Raw genomic sequence first — 19,627 nt, forward strand, 5'->3', positions numbered from 1 at the left:
TGTGTCACAGAGTGCATGTGGAGGTCAGAGTTGTGAGAGTTGGTTCTCTCCCTCTATCATGTGGGTTCCTCTACCAGGGATGGAACTCTGGTCATCTGGCTTGGCAGCGGGTGCCTTACCTACAAAGCTGTCACTGAGGCCCCTGACTACTTTGTTTCTTTTCTTTATCCCTTCCTTCCTCAAACCTGTATCCTCTTGCCTCAGTCTCCCAAGTACGACCAACACAATTCCTAGGCTTCCTACACTGATGCTGTGGGCTCATTTCCTGAACCTGGAAAAGCAGGTCACCGTGGGTGTGTTCCTGTCCTCAACCCAGGAGAATAGAGCACCAACCAAAAAGAAAGGTGGACAATCTGCATCTCTTCCAAACTTTCAGTTTACCTTTGAACTTTCTAGAATTTCATCCATGATAACCAAAAGACAGAAGCATGCCTGTTGTCGGGAATGGATGAGTGGATAAGTGAAATACATCCACCGGGCAAGACAGAATTTGACAGGAGTCAGGAAGGAAACCACACTGGGGTGAACCTTGAGGGAGTCAGACTTCGTGAGAATCACCAGTCACAGAGGGACAAACACTGTGTGGTCATACTCAGTGGAGACCTGTGGTTCCCAGGGGCTGATGTGGAAGCAAATGGGGAGCTGCTGTTGAATTAGTGTGGCGTTTCCAATTTTTTGCAAGATGGAAATTTCTAGAGCTGGAAGGTGGATCAGGACAATGTGAATGCACTTTAACACCCGTGAGCTGAGCCCTTAAAAGTGATTATATTGGTAAACATTCTGTGGTATGATTTGACACAATAAATAAAAATGAGAACAAAGCTCACGGGCCTCTTGTCCTGTCACACAACCTGTTTTAATATCCACATTTGTATCTGATGCTTCTGTAGCGTCGGCAGGACAGGGTCACTAAGCCGAAGCTGAGGCTGCCAGGAGACCATGGCCCAGGTCACTGCCCAGCCCTCCCTGCATGTCCTCTGGAAGACCCCCTCCCTGTTTGAAAGGCTCAGACCTGCCCTTCGAGAAGCACTGAGGCTTCAAAACAGGGAGGGGTAGGGGTGAGTCAAGACAGGAACAAGAGAGGGAGGGTGCTGCTGCCTGGAAGGATATTCAGAGGCTTTGGGCCATGGAGTACATACAGGCTGCAAGGGGCTACATTCAAGCATAGATGCTGCTGTGCCCCACCCCCGCCCCTCCCCCCACACCAGCACCTCCCCCCCCCCCAACAGCACAGAGCACCAGGACAAACACAACACTGCCCAGAAACAAAGGCTTGCTGGGGAGAGGCCAGGTTCTCAGGACGGTATGCTAGACCCAATCTCTGTCCAATCTGGAGAACCAGGTACTCATCCTGGATGGGTTTCCAAGGGAACTGAAACTAAATAGGAAGAGGCCAAGAGCCAGCCAAAGAAGATGGACTGCTCTGCCAGAGCCTGGGAAGCTTTCCCTGAAACTCTGGGCTTCTCGGTCTCTGAAGCCCCTCCTACCTTCTATCATCATGTGATGTTTGCTGACCTCCACTACTGAACCTGCCTGCTTTCTTGGACCCTAATTTAAAGGGCACAGATTTCTATCCTGTCTTTTCAATGGCCAAACATGCTTTGTATCACCGAGTGAAGTCCTTTATCCAGGAAACTGCCAAAGACACACTGACAGTATGTTCCTCCTCCGAAGTTTCCAATACAAAAGATTGTCTCAGACCTCGCCTCCCCTGCCCTTGACCAGCAGAAAGTAGTTACAAGAATGACAGCCACGCCCACTTTCACTTATCTAATAGAAACTAAAGTCAGGGATGTTGGCCATGGCCACACCATCTTGTAATGGCCTCCCATCTTTGATAAACAATAAGAGCTCCTGAAACTAAAGTAACTTGCTTTTCCAGACTGTTCCCTGTCAGTAACAGTCAGCCATGAGAGACGCTTTTCCATCTCCTAACATCTTCAAGCTACTGCTCACCTTAATTTATTAGCTTCTCTAGTAATGGCAACCTCACACAAAAACCTTTCTTCTGCTCTGTAACTATCTTCTCTGTCTCCCAAATAAATTCCTCTAGAGACTGACTTAAGAAACTTGCATTCAGAAGATTCAAAAAACCTTCCAAAGTAATCAGGTTGTACACACTGTGAGGGGCCCCCATGGTCATGGAAAACATCAGAGGGTGATCCGTCTCCAGCACTCTGAGGGGAGAAAGAGTAATCTTCCAGCATCTTTTGCTAACCCCTGTTCCCAAAGCACAACCTGACAGACAAGACTCATCTGGACAAATCCATGCAGGTGATAAAGAGCACATGCTCTGGGTCTAGACAGATGTGCTTGGACTCAACAGTGAGACTCCACGTAAGCTGGCAGATTTGCAGATGTTGCTCTGTCCTCGTGATACTGCCAACACAAAGGGACTCCATGTTTTTTGTGTCCTTTTTGTTTTTGTTTGATTTGATATTATTTTTGTCTTATTGGTTTTTTGTTTATTTTGATTCTCTCTCTGTCTCTCTATCTGTCTCTTTGTCTCTCTCTCTCTCTCTCTCTCTCTCTCTCTCTCTCTCTCTCTCTCTCTCTTTTGAGAGGTGGGCAGACATGAAATGGGGTGAGTAGGGAGGTGGGAATGACCTAGGAGGGGAGGGGAAAGAATATGATCAAATTGTATTGTAAGAAAAAAATAGTAATGACAAAAAGAAAAAGAGAGAGAAGGTCTACAGCAATGATAAAGTAAAGGAGGCTGGGAAGTGGGACAAAGAGATGGTAAGAGGTGGGAAGAATAAGGACATTCTTAGAGGGAAAAGGTAAGGCTTGGTCTTAAAGGAAGATGGCTGGATAGTTCCAGAATCAGGAAGGCAAAGACGAAGAGCTCATGGGACTCACATCTGAGTAAGACCCACCTTCATGGGACACTGCCCTGACCAGCAAAAGGGAACAACAGAAAAGACAGCTCCATCCCCTACCCCAACTGTCTGAAAAACAGCAGGAAGGCTAGCCATGGTCCTGCCATTTGCAAAGTTCCTCCATTCCCATTCAAAATGATGGCAATTCCTGAAATGAAAGTTGGTTTTTTTTTCCCCTAGATTTTTGATCTCCCAGCTCAACCAGCCTCCACTAATGCCTGACCAGGAGAGATGTTCATCCCTCTTTAACCCACTCACCTTACTTCCCTAACTAAAGTGACCGACCATGTGCCTAAGGGGAAAATGCCAGTTTCCTTCCCACATCCTCTAGCCTGTATGTGCGCAGCAGCCTCTGGCTCCTTACACTGGAGAACTCGCCCAATAGGTCTCTTCAGGAACAAATCCTGTGCTGTCATGGGATCGTTGGTTCCTTTGCCGACCTTGTAAGCTCCGTGAGCCTGAGCCTTCCCTCCTGGGTGGGTGCTGAAGGTACAGCGCCCTGCCTGAGGAAAGATGGAGCTAGGTAACAGCTCCAGGTAACTGTAAGTGAAAGTCTTCAGTGTGAGGAAAGCACAAAGCCTTCAGTACATCCCTTAAGCACACCATGGACACGGTTGTTTCACAAGGTTTTCCACGATCCCCCTCTCTTTCTTTGGAAAGCTTTACTTTGTTGATTCCAGCACCTGGTGAGATTATGTCTCTATATCAGGCCTGAATCCTTGAGGGAGAATCCTGGGTAAGGACAGATTTGCATATCTATGCGGTATTAATGGCTGGCTTCCTTACAAATTCATGCATCTCAAATAATAACAGCTCATTTGAGAACAAAGCCCTGCTAAATATTCTTATTTGAAAAGGGAAGTTCGAACAACTTCCTTCCCAGTTTTCCATGACAGTACTAGAAGCTCAAGGAAGCCTCTCCTGTGCCCTAAGATGCCCTTTAAGGTTCATGGAGCTGGCCCCAGCCACCGTCTTTATGGGATTCTAAATCACATCAACCTTCTTACCGGATCTGGAAGCAAACACGGAGATGTAAGGGTGAGGCCCTAGCAGGGCCTTCCTCAAGTTCACAGGCTCTCCGGGACCAGAAGAGGACACAGGGAATGCAGAGGCCCCAGAGAACTACCAGAAAAGACCGAGACAGAGACTGCAGAAACCAAAGCCCTGTCGCCATGTTCCCACAGCACCGGGTGAGACATGCCAGAGCCAGAGGGGTATAAGAACTTCACCTTTCAGTTCAGCCCAGCTGTACCAGCAATTCACTCCATGAACACTCTTTTTAGCCCTTTCTGTGGTTTACTTCTTAGTCTTACCTACATGGCTCAGAACGTTTTCGCTCTTGTCTGTATGCTGCTCAGTTGGGCCATAGGACTGTTGGTGTTTCTTCACCCAGACTACTGTAAGACATCCTCCTCTATACTCTGCAGCCACACCTCCGAGGCGCTCCTTATTCCTGTGCCGTGCCTTCCTTCTCTCATCTTTATCCCTCCTCTTTTTACTTCATAACTATAGCCATCTATAGCTTGAACATCTGTAAAATCAGTGTGCCCTAACACAATCCCAACTTTTGCCTTCCAGCTTCTTCAGCCACCTCCTTTTTCCTTTCTTTTCAAAGTCCACCTAATACTTAATCCTTATCCGCATCCCCCTACTTTCATCTTACTCCTAATCTAATTAACTAAAGTTGTGGTGGACTCCATGCTGTCACTCCAGCTGTTGATAGCTGATTGTTACATCTGTATATTGATAATATCTGGCAGTTAACAAGCTGCCCCGGGGAACGATAGACAGCTTACAACAGGTACCCAGAGCTCACAGACCGAGCAGTTATTTTGTGATCTACACACTCAACTCTACCAGGTCCCACACTTGAACACTGTAAATACTTCTCTTGAAAGAAAATAGCTGATGAAAGAATAGCAACAGCAGTTGTGTAAATCCCAACAGTGACCCCCCCCCCCAAAACACACAAAGCTAAAATAGCATAACTCTTCCAGAAACTATTGACCCTCCAGTGATAGTATCTAGGGAGAGAGAGAGGTAGAGGAAATCCAAGGCAAAGAAATCAAAAGGATGATGATAAGTATGTTCAAAGAAATCAGAAAGGAAAATGAACTGCTAATGGAGAACAAAATCAAATAGGTCAACAGAATAAAGAAGGTGATGGCAATATGATATGAAACATGAATTCACCAGAGACAGAAATCTGAGGAAAAACCAATCTCAAATGGCAGCAATAAAAAATATTAGTAAGTCAAATGAAAAACTCTGTGGACAATCTCAGCAACACAGTGGATCATGAGCAGGGTCTGAAGACAAGATGGAAGAGCAGGAGGCATCCAACAATCGCAGAGACAGCTAAGGCTGTAACCATGGGGATTTCAAGAAACACAGACCCTCCGAAAAGACCAAGCCAACAGATGACGGGACTAGAAGGAGAAAAGTCTCATTCTAAAGGCATAGAGAACATTTTCAAAAGAATCTTAACAGAAAAGTTGCCAGAGTTAGGAAAAGAGACATCAGTTCAGATGCAGTAGGCAATTCAGACGCCAAACACACAAGACCAGCAAAGAGCTCCCCTCATTATGCTATAAGGAAAACACTAAATATTCAGAACAGATAGATTCCTGGAAGCTGCAGGACAGAATCAGCAGCCCTCATACACAACAGGCCCATCAGAACAAGAGGGAAGTACTCAACTGAAACTTTGAAATCCAGAAGGCCTAGCAGGATTATTTCAAGTTCCAAAAGGCAGTAACTGCCAACAGAGAGAACCCTAACCAGCAAAGTTATCTGTCATAGCCGAATAAAAAATAAAATCTTCACATGATAACAACAGGCTAAAGGAATTTATGACCATTAAGCTTGCTCTACAGAAGATACTTGAAAAAATTCCTTTGGGCTGGAGACAAAAACAATTCCATTAATGAGGCTACAGAAAAGAATAAACCACACTAGAATAATATAGTTATGCAAAAGAACAAAACCAAACACCACAAAAGCAGCAAAATGGCAAGAACCAACGCATACCTTTCCATAATAACTCTGAATATTAATGGTCTCGATTCGCTAATAAAAAGGGCACAGACTAGAGGACTGCATCAAAAAGTAGGAACCCTCTATTTGTTGCCTCTAAGAGCTACACCAAACTACAAAAGACAGACACCTGAAGGTGAAGGATGGAGAAGGATGGCCAAGCGAATGGACCTAGGAAACAAGCAGGTTTCACTGTTCTAATATCTGACAAGACAGACTCAAACCAAAACTAATGAGAAAAGATAAAGGTGGTGACTTCACAATGATAAAGGGAACAGTCCTTCAGGAGGACATGAAGATTCTAAACATACACAGGTCCACTCCATTCCATAAAACAAACACTACTAGATGTAATGTCACAGATTAACCCCAGTTCAACAATGGTAACAGTGATTTTCTTACCTCACTATCACCAACTGACAAGTTATCCCAACAAAAATAGAGAAATATATGAATTAAATGACATCATAGATCAAATGGACGTAACAGACATCTCCAGAATATTCTATGTAAATACTGTAGACTATGTGTTGGATGCAAATCAAGTCTCAAAATATTAGAAAATTTGAAATAATTCCTTGTGTTCTATATGATCATAACAGAGTATGATTAGAACACATCAGCAGCAAGAGAAACCCAAGAACATCCACAAACTCACAGGGATGTAAAGCACCCCACTGGATGGTGGATAGGCCCTTGATGTAATCAAGAAGGAAACAAAAGCATTTCTAGAATCAAATTAGAATGAAAAAAAATACCAATATCCAGGAGATACCATGAAAGCAGTCTTAAGAGAGAAATTTTATAGCTCCAGGTGCCTCCAATAAGAAGTCAGAGAGCTCTCAGATAAATAACTTAGCAGAGTTCTGGAAAGGGAATGAGTAAAACCCACATGACTGGCCCCAAAGAAAACATTAATAGACAAACCCTTAGTCAAATGAACCAAAGGGAAGAGAAAACTCAGATAAATAAAATTAGGGATGAAAAGGGAGCCATTACAACTAATATTGGTGAAATTCTGAAAATCATTAGAGCTAACCTTGAAAACATGCATTCCACTAAATTGAGAAAATCTAAAAGAAACTGATTTCTAGACATATATGATGTGCCATAATTATATCAAGATGAGATAAACAATTTAAACTGGTCTATAACAAGCAGTAGAGTTGAAGCTGTAATTAAAAGTCTCCCACTAGAGAAGTCCAGGCCAATGGCGAGTTTCACCAGGCCTTCAAAGAACTATTACCAATGCTTCTCCAAATAGAAGAGGAGGGAGCATGATCAGAGTCTTTGTGAAGTTAGTGCTGCCCTGATCCAAGACCAAAGATGCAACAAACTTCAAAATGTAAAGTCCAGAACAACTTCCCCCAGTGAACTTAGACACAAAACTTCTCAACAAAACACTTGCTAACTGAATTCGAGAATGCATTAAAAAGAAATCATCCATCATGAAATGTTGGCTTTATGCCAAGGACAAAGGGATGGCTCAAAATATGTAAATCAATAATTGTCCTAATTTACATCAATAGTTCCAAGGGTAGAAATTGCATGGCCATTTCAACAGAAAGAGAAGAGGCATTTGACAAAATCTAATATCCCTTCTTGTTAAAAGTCCTGAAGAGACTCAGAATAAAAAGGGACATATTTCAAAATAAAACATACTAAATATCATGAACCTATAGCCAACATTATATTCAGTGGGGGAAATCTTGAAGCATTTCCACTAAGATCAGTATCCAGACATAGGTACCCACTTTCTCCACTTTCATTCAATACAAGGCTGGTGGTCTTATTAGAGTATTAAGAGAAGAGAAGTGTAAAGGGTAGCCATTCCAGCTTTGATCTGGAAGTTCCAACCCCCATTGAGGCTTTGGTAATGGTCACACCTACAAGGCGGGGCCGAGAGAGGACCCTGAAGAACCGAGATCCGGATGCACTGGCTCTCTTGGTTCCTGGACCCTGGACGCTGGAGGTAGACCGAGCAGAGTTCTCCAGAGAACACCACTGGGCTGCGCTAAACCTTTCCCAGACCCTGTTACCTATACCCCACAAAATAAATCTCCCTTTTAACTACGTGGAGTGGCCTTAATAATTTCACCAATAGAGAAGCAAATAAAAAGGATACAAACAGGAAGGAAGAAAGTAAAAACAGCCCTGTTTGCAGAGGATAGGAGTCGAAGCCTGAGCGTGCGTAACTGAACAGTAAATGACTTGACATATTCTCCAAAGCTGAAATCACAGCCAGCCAGAATAGAGCACACCGGAAACAAGATACTATACTCTGCAGGATGAGCCAAACCCCAGAAAAGGAGCATCAGCAACATGAAGAAGTGGGGTAAGACTGAAGAAAAGGCTGAGCACCTCACAAGCAGCTCCAAAGATGGCCCTGCTTGACCTCTGTGTGGCAGGCCTCCTCCTCCTTCTACCAGCAGATGACTCAAGGTTTACCCTGTGGGAACATCTCAGTTGGAAAAGGAAGCCAGCTGCACCTCAAGGCTCTGCACTGAAAATAGAAAACTTGAGTGCAAATTTGCATATCAACTGTGAAATTCCCAGCTCTTTTCCTATCGGACACCCAGGCTTTTCACTCTAGGCAGAAGACTACAGTGGTCTTCTCTTAGGAACTCAGCTAGTTCTGAAGGACTACACTGGGGGTCTTCCAAAAGTGAAGGCTTTGGTCTACAAGCCTCACTGAGCCCCAGAGCTTCTGAGCAGTCATTAGGGCCACTAGTAAACATTAGCAGACCACCAAGGACCACATTCCTAGGAAAGCTCCCAGCAAGCACACAGGAGGCAGTGAGTACTGAGGAATTTACAAAGTCATGTTTTGGTGGCTGCAGAGATGGCTCAGTGGCTAAGAACACTTACTGTTCTTGCAGAGGACCTGGGTTTGGTTCCCAGCATCCACATCTGACATCTCAGAACCATCTCTGTCTCCAGTTCCAGAGGATCCAATGCCATGTTCTAGCCTCCTTAGGTACGTGCACTTACAAGCACACATACCCCTAAAATAAAATAAATAAGCCTTTAAAAAAATATTCACATTTTTAGAGAAAGATAGGAGGCATTAGCAGGCATCAACACTAAAAGAAGAGTCTTACTCTAGAAGAGAGCACAGGGCAGAAGAGCTCTCAAAAATTAGAGGTAGAAAATGTAAGTGAAAAATTCAAAGGCTTGCAAAATGAAACCTAGGCTGTTGTTCACAAACAAGACGAAAGGATAAAAAAGAAGGAAAGTAAAAGGCAAAAGATTTATACGATCTGAAGAGAAACCAGTTAGGTCAATCTCTAATCTGGGCAGTCTCGGAGAAGACAAGGTCTCAGGTATGTCAGGCTGGCCTTGAAGTCACTATGACCTCACAGATGACCTTGAACTTCCAGTTCTCCTCCCTCCATCTTCCAAGTACTGATATTACAGATGTGATATCATCTGTATCAGTATGTGGGGTGCTGGGGATTGGCCCCAAGGCTTCATGCGTGCTAGGCAAACACTCTCCTAGGTAGGTAGCTACATCCCCAGCCCGACTTGTTGTTTCCACTGGTTGTATTAGTTAGAGCTCTCCAGATAAACAGAACTAGCTGTATAGATATACAGGGGTAGGTCTATCAGAAGGATGCATTGCCACAGCTGTGGAAGCTTCGAGATTTCCTGACGCACTCTCTGAGACTGGGAAGCAAGGAAAGGTGGTGTAAGTCGGAACTATTGGGACAAACCTCAGTCTGAGCCCCAGTATCCAAAGGCAATAGAAGATGGATGTCTCGAGTCAAGAAAAAAGAAAGATGACATCTCTTCCACCTTTTTGCTTCCACTGGACTCTCAGTGAATTGGATCATGCCTGCCCACATAGATAAGAGTAGATCTTACCCAGCTTGCTAATATCTTTTGGGAATAAATTTATAGACCTTCTCAGAAATACATAAACAAAAAAGAAGGAAAGTAGAAAAAGAAAGAAGGAAGGAAGAAGGGGAGGGATAAAGGGAGAGAGGGAGGGAGGGAGGGAGAGAGGGAGGGAGAGAGGAAATAAGACAAAGACCCAAAAGGAGGCCACAAAATGAGCTATGTGCGAGGCCCAGACACCCAGTCCAGTAGAAACCTGGCAGAGTGGCAGGGCACAGAGGGAGATGACTTTGAGAAGATGGTCCTGATGGAACATTCAGTCAATTGTTAAGAAATGGAATAGGGTAGTTATGAACAGAGAAAAGTAAAATATATATATATTTTAAAATATATATATATATATATAAAGAAAAAGAAACAAATGGACAATATTAACTCCAGGAAAAACAAAAGGTTATGTAGGATGAAAACCAACCTCGGTTTACTCCATGATCCATTTGTAAATAACTGCGGTAGTGATGATTGAAATCATAAATATCCATTTAACTATGTTGAGGGTAAAGGAGGGGCTCCTGTGTGGCACCTTTCATAGAGAAAAGCAAGTAGATAATCCAAAGCAGAGAAATCAAGAAGGTGTAAGTTGAGCATACAGTTTAGAGACACATGACTGAAACTCAAATGATGGGATGTAAAGTTAGAGTGTGTATGCGTGTGACTGGAAGGCCTGCTCTAGCTTTTGTTATTTATTTATTTGTTTGTTTATTAGCACAAGCTTTCTACAACTATTTGACTCTTTTTAAGAATGTACATATAAGTTAGACAAAAGTTAAGAAGTTGAAAATTTAAAATAACAGTGTAGAAAAGGAGAAGAGGCTTTTTTCCCCCCTGAAACATCCAAATCTACTGTGGGGCTGGGGGCTGGCTCAGTCCTGAAGTTCTGCCTGTATAATCATAAGGACATGAGTTTACTCCCCAGATTCCATGTAAATAAGCTGGGTATGGTGGCACAGGCTTGTAATCCCAAAGTTGGGAGGCAGGGGAGACAGGTAGACCCCTGGGGCTCTGGCCAGCCAGCCAGGGATCCTGCTTGAAGAGTTCCAGGTGAAACCTTGTCTCAACAAACTAGGTGGACAGTGACTGAGGGAGAGCACCTGTGTTTGACTTTTAGCTCCTCAACACACACACACACTCTATCTCTGTAATCTGATCTGAGACAGAGGCAAAATACAAGCATTAAAACATTAGCTGATAGGCTCGAGGCAGCTCAGTGTTACAGCACTTGTCACACACGAACAAAGACCTGGATTCCATCCCTAGTCCTATGAATATAAATAATGGAGTATGGATTTAGTTTGAGGTTGCAGGAAGTTAAGACTCTCTCTCTCTCTCTCTCTCTCTCTCTCTCTCTCTCTCTCTCTCTCTCTCTCTCTCTCTCTCTTCTCTCTCTCTCTCTCTCTGTCTCTCTCTCCCTCTCTCTCTCCCTCTCTGTCTCTGTCTCTGTCTCTCTCTGTCTCTTCTCTCTCTCTCTCTCTCTCTCTCTCTCTCTCTCTCTCTCTCTCTCTCTCGGTGCTTCAGGGAAATGCAGACACATCAGCTGCCTCAAGGGATAAAACAGGCATAAAATCAGACAGAACTAGCTGGAGTCTTTCTGGGCTTTGGGGCTGTATGAGCTTTCCTCCCCTCCCTAAGACAGATGTTTGTAAGGACTCATGCTACCCACTCTCTCGTCAGGCCACCTGAAGATGAACACGGTACTCTCATGCTTGAACAGTAATGGCCTGTGAAGTCAAGAGGACCTTGAAGAGGTGTCCCGGCAAATACCAGCTGCCTCTGCATAATGGCCAGGAAGCTGCAGAAGCACAATGGGGCATGCTGTTGATGAGCAGGCATGGAGTTAGTCCCCGAGTGTGATACTCCTGAGAAAGTGTGCATGTGTAGCACATCAGGAAATCTGGAAACAGTCAATGAATAATGAATGGGTGAATGGAGATGGGGGAGGTGTGTGTCATTAAAACAAACTGAGGAACAACGGGTGAATGGAACCATGGGCTTGTCATCTTCACTTAGCTTTACATGCTCCTGAGGAATATTTATGAGTATTCTCATGTCTGCTGATCAAAAGCAGCAGGAGAAACATGCCAAGGGTGAGCTGAGGTGTCCATCAAATGGACCCGCTAATGAGCAAGGATGCACAGAGCTTCATGCTCTGCTGCTCACAGCTCTGTGACAGGAGCTGGAAGATCATTTGGTCACCCCATCTTCTCATCTGTGAGGCGCACAGTGGCGTCTGCCCTGTGCCTCGCTACGGTAGATGAACCGTCCATGCAGAGATTCCAGGATCCTTGAAACATCAAAGAGTTCAAAACCTATGTGTCCAATCATTGAGGAGGTTAAATGAGGTTAACACGTCCATGTATCTTGAGACATTATACTAGGTTGAAAGGCAATGATGACTTCTATGTTCTATGGGACCCTTCAAGTTTCAGCATTAGGGAGAAATGTAGCAAGAGATGCTTGACAGACTGACAGATAAGTAGGTAGCAGATGGAGAGTGGGGAGGCACAGGGCTGGGGAGATGGCCCAGTTACCAGAGTGCTTCTTATGCAAACCAGAGACCTGAATCCACATCCCCAGCACCCACATAAAAGCAGGGTAAGACAGTGTGTGTCTAGAACCCTTGTGTTGGGGAGACAGAGACAGGAGGATTCCCAAGGCTGACCTAGCCAGCTAGTGAATTCCAGGTTCAGAAAGAGAGCTTATTAAAAAAAAAAAAAAAAGAAAGTGGAAAGTAACTGAGGAAGACACAGGTCATCATCCTGTCCTCTACCTCACAGACATGTGCACACAGGAGCATGCTAACATGCACATACATGCACACAGGAACATGTACATACAACAAACAGCAATAAGAACATGATGTAGACACACTCCAGACCGGAAATGTGATCATGGTGTTCACTGCCGGTACTCACTTGGCTGAGCTAAGGGGTGCCCAGGGTTCTGAGTGTTTAGGAAAGAGATGAATGTTGAGATCATCTGAATGGGATAGAATACCCCCTCACCTACCCGGGTGAGCATCAGCAACCACCCCCCCCCAAGGTTCTGAAGAGAGCCAGAAGCAGAGGAAGGATGAAGTCACTCTCTTCTCAAGCTGGACCACCCTTCTGCCCATGCATTAGTTCTACTGCACATCAAGCTCCAGACTCTGAGCCTCAGCACAGCCCCAGCCTCAGGCCTTCAGACTACATAAATTACTCCCCCAGGTCTCAGGGTTCCCCATACTGCAGATGACGGAACATGGATCTTCTTGGCTTCCATAATTTCCAGAGCAGATTTCCTCTGGTCTAGCTGCCTTTGTATGTATGTATCATATTGGCTCTGGCTCTCTGGAGAACCCCTGACCACTATAGCGTGACAGTAAACTCAGTGTGGTACTCACCTCTGGGGGCGGGAGGCTGCCATCATGCCCTCAATTACCCTGAAGGAACATACAAATGCAGAGAGGAAATCTGTCTTGGTTCTGGAGGAGTCGGAATGCTGCTGGCTCAAGGATGTCTATGCTATGGGCAACTGCCAGAGTGAAATGATCTTTGTGAGGTTGACCTGTTATACAAGGCCACAGGTGGAGCTGAGAGTTGGTAAAGTGATCACCTTGCAAGCATGAAGACCGGAGTTCGAGGCCCAGAACTCACATTAAAAACAAAATTAAAAACCCAGGCCTAATAGTATACATTTGAAATCCCTGTGCTGGGGGGATGGAGCCTGTCCCTGGGGCTCCCTGGCCAGCCAGCTTCACCTGCTTGGCAAGCTTCAGGCCAATGAAAGACCCTTCCTCACAACAACAAAAGGTGGACGGTGCCTGAGAAATGACACCTGAGGTTGTCCTCTGGCTTCGACACACATGCCTAGATATCTGCCTCTGCACGCTTATACACACAAATAAAGAATAAATAAAAGGTCACAGTGATAGTACCTCAACATCTTTCTCTGGGAGCCTGGCTTACTCAGCACAGAATCTTCCCTCATGGACCCAGAAGCCATGTTAACGTTCGAACACCTTCCTGTTCATGTGAGCTTTGGCAGTCAATCACTCAAGAGAGCAGAGGGAGCTGAGGCAGGGTTGGGGGAGGAGGTGGAGCAGCAGGTGGGAACAGGCGTGCATCTGTCTTTGCCAGCTCTAAGTTGGTTCCTGGCCACCCAGGGAACAGAGCAGTCTCTCAGTGGGCTGCCCCACTTGAACAGTATCAGCAAGCTGGCTCCCAAGGTTCCCAGCCTGCTGTCTGATAAGCTCCACCATGCTCCTGTCTCCCCTTCCGCTCCTCCCCATGGCTCAGTACACCCACAGAGCATCCTTTCAGAGGACTCCTACATTCCCTTGGCTGCTTCTGCACTGGTACCGTGGAAGCCTGCGATACCTATTTTCTCTCACAAATCTCCCTTCTCTGGCCACAACTCCCTTGACAACACACGACTTCACTCTGGCGGGTCCTTCTCCTAAAGAACTACAGACCAAAGGCCCTGGAGGAAACACTCCCATCAGCCTTGCTTACGATGGGGACTCCATCAGTGCAGCAGCCCCTGCATCCCGCACCAGGTCCCTCCCTCCTCTCCTTGTCCTGGACTGGGAACTCATTGCACAGCCCCCTCTGCCTGCTCCTTGGAAGTTTGACTTTGGCTTCTTCTCCCCTGGGAAGTCTTGGTGACATCATGATTGGTTGATGGGGTCAGTTTGGGTCCCTAGGAGGTAGGACTGGTCTATGTCTTCTGAACTGACCTTAACACTAAGGAGGTGAGGAAGAGGGTTTCCTGAGAAGGGAATCAGAGCACTTTTGAGGAATGGGCCCCATCTGGAGGAGACTGGACACTCATGGCCTGGGACTTGGGTGGCGATGGGTGGTCTCTGCTCTCTAAGCTGCACATGCTGTAGACAGCCAGAACTCAGGCCTACCTTGTCAGCCAGGTCTTCAGGGGCCCGCTCCTCAAAGAGACGGATCTTATCCTCCAGGCTCTTCTTCAGAAGATCCGCCTTGCCTCTGCCCTTGGAACGCAGCTTTCTCGCCTTAGACTGCGGGAAGTGACAGGTCAGAGGAGGCGCTGGCTTCTTCCCAAGCCAAAGGGAGGTGTGCACAGGGCTAAACTGCAGACTTCCACCTCAGGCCAGGATGGTGGAGAGACAGTGTTGCGACAACTGCGACCTGAGCAGTGGGTTTAGATGTGCATTCAAGACAGGCTCCCCTACAGAGGCCGCACTGAGCTAGACTACTCAGCATACTGCAGGCGGAGGAAGCAGGGAGTTCAAAGGCTTCATATTATGCTGAGCTCCCTAGAAGCAGAGGCTGAGCCTAGGATGGGAGGTGCAGAGGTCCTGGGAGGTCTAAGGAATGGCCTAGGTGGAACAGAGACACCACAACAGGATGTGAAAAGGCCAAGCAGAGTTGTAGCCTTGGGTCAGGTCTGTCCTATGCTAGTCCACGGGAATCTGGAGGATGAATGCACATAAGAGGTGTCACTAAAGGAGGCTGTCAGCTCTCAGTCTTTAGGACCAGCATGAGAGAGGTCCTTTTCACAACTCCGCCGAGCTTAGATGAGCACCCACCTCTGTGCCACATACAAAAGGGCATTTTGGACCCCTGAATCAGAGAGTGATGGGAGCTGGAGGCAGGGGGAACGAGGTGAGTCCCAGACACCCTGTGCAATGCTCAGGAGAAGCCCAAGAGTGTGGCTCTGAGTTGGGAGAAGGTTGACACTCGTGGCTGCTGGCGGTCACTGTTCTTGCTGGGCTTGGCACTATCCTGGTCTATTGCAGACCCTGAGATCAGGGCAAGCTCAGAAGTTTTAGGAGTGTTCAGAGGACACCACGGCTAGAGTAGTGAATGGGGGGCAGGGAGATGATGAGCTCAGAGCCGATGGAGGCACAGGATCCTATGGGTCTGCAGTCATTTCTGCAATGGGCAGTCCAGACATGGTCCTTACCTGCAGCTCAGGTGCAGCCAGGGCCTGGTCCAGTTTCCGGAACTCTGCTTCCCGCCAGGCCATCTGCAGCTGCTGCTGTAGCACTCGACCTCGGACTCTGGGGAGGGCCAAGCTCCGGTCCAGCTGGGTGAAGCAGCCCTGGGCCTCCTGCCGCATCCTGAGCAGGTCTTCTTCAGACAGTGAGATGGCCGCACAGCAGAGCTTCCTGGGAGTGGACAGTGACCGCAGACTGGGTCAGAGACAACATGGCAAGGGGTGGGGAGGGGACTAAATCCCTGCCTGGAGCAAAGAGCTTTAGATGCTTCTCCATGCCTTTGTATTTCTTGAGTACCTAGTGTATACAAGGCAGTGTACAATATTCTATCAAACAAATGAGGCACTGCTCATCCAGCCAAGCAGCACGTCATACGTGCAGAAGAGGGATGTTCACTTCACCACAGAGCACAGCACTGAGTCCTGCATAAAGGATAATAACCAATGGCTCGTTAACAACCCAGTCCATGCTGGGCACCATGCTGGGTGGTGGAGTGCTGGGCACTGAACAGGGTCCTCCAGATTACCTGTTCAGGGTCAAGCCCACACCACACTAGGGTATATTTAGAAATGGAGTCCTACAAATAAGAGAAGTTAAGATTAGAGGCATTAGAGCAGAGTCAGCTCAGAATACAAGTGGTGTCCTTATCAGCATTCAAGAGTTCTGGCCAAGGGTATCAAAGGCGGAGGGAAGAAGTGGTATGTCTATGAGTCCACAAGAGCCAGGGATTGGCAGCTATGACCAAAACAAGGAGCAGGGCATCCTCTGAGTTCTAACAGGGGACATGGCCCCATCCACAGCCTCATTTGGACTTCAGGAGAAACCCTGCCTGTGGCTTTAAGGCAAGGTTGGGGCTGCTTGGCTGTGGCAGCCTTCAGAGCAGATCCTGGCTGCCTCGCTGAGAACCTTACCGCAGCCTTGAGCCTCAGGGAATGAGCGATGCTGGGAGAGACACCTCCCGGCTCCCACTTGGGCCAGTGTGCCTATTTCCATGTTCTTCATGTTTCTGAGCATGTTTACATGCTCTGAAACTGGGAAATATTTGCAAAATGCCTGCTGTAGGAACAAGTAGGGCTCCGCATGTTCAGACTCTGAGTGTAGGATGTGGGACTGAAAAGTTCTAGAAAGTTTTCTGATGGAAATAGAGTCTGACTTTCAGGGATGCCCAGGGTCCTCAGCTGATATCGTAAGACACCCCCCAGATTTTGAATGCCTCTTCCTGGTCCCTCTTCCCAGGACAGCCTCTGCCTGTTACTCTTTGGTAACAAGGACTCCTGAGCTACAGGGACTCTGTTGTGAATAGACATTACTCTCATCAGCCTTCTAATAGATTGGCCCTGTGGCCTGGTCCCATTACCAATCACTCAGAGGGCAGCAGAAAACAGCTATGTGTGAGACAGGATCCTGCTCTGGTGGAGCTCAGCACTGGGCCAGAAGCTTGGTCTGGAGTCTGTGGATGAGGCTCAAAGGCACTATTATTTCTCTGCATCAGCTTCCCCCTTTACTCAGAGGGGCTTGCTACAGCCATCCAGCTTACCAACGTGTGTTTCAGAACCATAGTGAAGAGCTATTTTTATTTAATGCCTCCAAAATGCAGGTCACAACCCTCAGGGTCTCAAATCAGCAAAGTACGGAAGCAGCTGGCAGCGTGAGCCTGCGGGTTAAGCCCTCCTTAACCCCTGGAGAAGTCATAAGAGCTTGCTGATGGCCAAGCGAGATGTCCTATTATTCCACGAGTGGCTAACTTGATGGTGGCTTTGGAAACACTCCCCGCACTAAGGGTCCAAAGGAAGCAGAAGGAAATGATTGTTGGATTGTGGGAATGTCAGATGGAATTCAAATACTTCAAAGAGTCCTGCACCAATGGGACTGTGGGAAGGTCTGAGCTGAGTGTCACCTGAGTGGACTAAAGACCAATGGCAATTCTAAGAAGTGGGATTTAAGGACCTGGTTCTTACTGTTCAGAAGAGACAGCATCTATTCTCCTGGGCAAGAAAGCAACAACTAACCTGACACTGGAAGACAAAGGAAGTCAGACTCACAAAGTGGGCGGGGCCGACCAGGAGCCTGCTGAATGCCAGCAAGGCAGCATCACTAGCGACTAGGGAGGTGGCTCAGTGAGCAAGAGCATTTGCTGTGTAGTCATGAGGACCTGAGTTCAAATTCCCAGCACCCACATAAAAAGCCAGGCATGGCTGCATGTATCTTTAACCACGGCATTGAGGGACAGACACAGACAAATCCTGAGAGGTTGCCACCCAGCCAGCCCACCAGAAATGGTTAAAGCTTCCAGTTCAGTGAGAGACCTTGTTTTAAGTTAATAAGGTGAAGAGTGATGGAGGAGGCCACCCAGCCTCTTTAGATGTCACATAGGTACATCTATACACTCATGCACACACACACACACACACACACACACACACACACACACACACGTACACACACACGTACACACACACACGTACACACACATCACACAAACACACACACCACAAACACACACACACCACATATACACACCACCCAGGTATTATACATACCACACAAGCACCACACACAAACACAAAAGTCATTACCACTCTCTGAACACACCTGGCCTCTTCTCCTGGCAGCAAGGTTGGTTCCTGGGGAAAGCACTGTGCAGGAAGAGGTGTTAAACCATCAGACTGTGCAGGAAGAGGTGTTAAACCATCAGACTGTGCAGGAAGAGGTGTTAAACTGTCAGACTGTGCAGGAAGAGGTGTTAAACCATCAGACTGTGCAGGAAGAGGTGTTAAACCATCAGACTGTGCAGGAAGAGGTGTTAAACCATCAGACTGTGCAGGAAGAGGTGTTAAACCGTCAGACTGTGCAGGAAGAGGTGTTAAACCATCAGACTGTGCAGGAAGAGGTGTTAAACCATCAGACTGTGCAGAAGAGGTGTTAAACCGTCAGACTGTGCAGAAGAGGTGTTAAACCATCAGACTGTTCAGGAAGAGGTGTTAAACCATCAAACTGTGCAGGAAGAGGTGTTAAACCGTCAGACTGCGCAGAAGAGGTGTTAAACCGTCAGACTGTGCAGGAAGAGCTGTTAAACCGTCAGACTGTGCAGGAAGAGGTGTTAAACCGTCAGACTGTTCAGGAAGAGGTGTTAAACCATCAGACTGTGCAGGAAGAGGTGTTAAACCATCAGACTGTGCAGGAAGAGGTGTTAAACTGTCAGACTGTGCAGGAAGAGGTGTTAAACCATCAGACTGTGCAGGAAGAGGTGTTAAACCATCAGACTGTGCAGGAAGAGGTGTTAAACCATCAGACTGTGCAGGAAGAGGTGTTAAACCGTCAGACTGTGCAGGAAGAGGTGTTAAACCGTCAGACTGTGCAGAAGAGGTGTTAAACCGTCAGACTGTGTGGAAGAGGTGTTAAACCGTCAGACTGTTCAGGAAGAGGTGTTAAACCGTCAGACTGTGCAGAAGAGGTGTTAAACCATCAGACTGTGCAGGAAGAGGTGTTAAACCATCAGAACCAGCAACACTTGTCCTTCAGGGAGGAAAGTTACATATAGACACGGTGTCACTCAGTGTCTACTCAGAGGTTCCCAAGTACAACCCAGACACTTCAAACAGCACCATGCACTGCAGAAAGCGCCCCAAAGGATTCAGTACCATCACCTCATTTCACAGGCCAGAAAGATGAGGCCAGGAGTGGTTTAGTGTCTTTCCCACATTCACACATACAACTTAAATACGGATTTCTCCACCTACAGCGCCCAGCTCACTCCACACTGGCCATGTCTGGAGTTCCTCCACTCTCCCTCCAGCAAGCACTCAAGACCACCATCATTACACACCAAAGGTCCTCTTCCTGGGCCAAACAACTGGCAGGTGTGTCA

General features: G+C 46.8%; 1 protein-coding gene across 3 annotated transcripts in view; it reads right to left on the reverse strand.

Annotated features, from left to right (window-relative positions):
• Evc2 (EvC ciliary complex subunit 2) overlaps positions 1-19,627 on the reverse strand; it is a 94,937-nt gene that overhangs the window by 16,600 nt on the left and 58,710 nt on the right. For all 3 annotated transcript variants that reach the window (XM_006985610.4, XM_076545685.1, XM_042285909.2), the window contains 2 exons: positions 15,726-15,930; positions 14,701-14,817 (listed from right to left, as the gene is read on the reverse strand). In XM_006985610.4, the coding sequence (XP_006985672.2) occupies positions 14,701-14,817; positions 15,726-15,930 (322 nt within the window). The remainder of the gene's footprint in view (positions 1-14,700; positions 14,818-15,725; positions 15,931-19,627) is intronic.

Source organism: Peromyscus maniculatus, chromosome 10, assembly GCF_049852395.1.
Source record: "Peromyscus maniculatus bairdii isolate BWxNUB_F1_BW_parent chromosome 10, HU_Pman_BW_mat_3.1, whole genome shotgun sequence".
Lineage (NCBI taxonomy): Eukaryota > Metazoa > Chordata > Mammalia > Rodentia > Cricetidae > Peromyscus > Peromyscus maniculatus.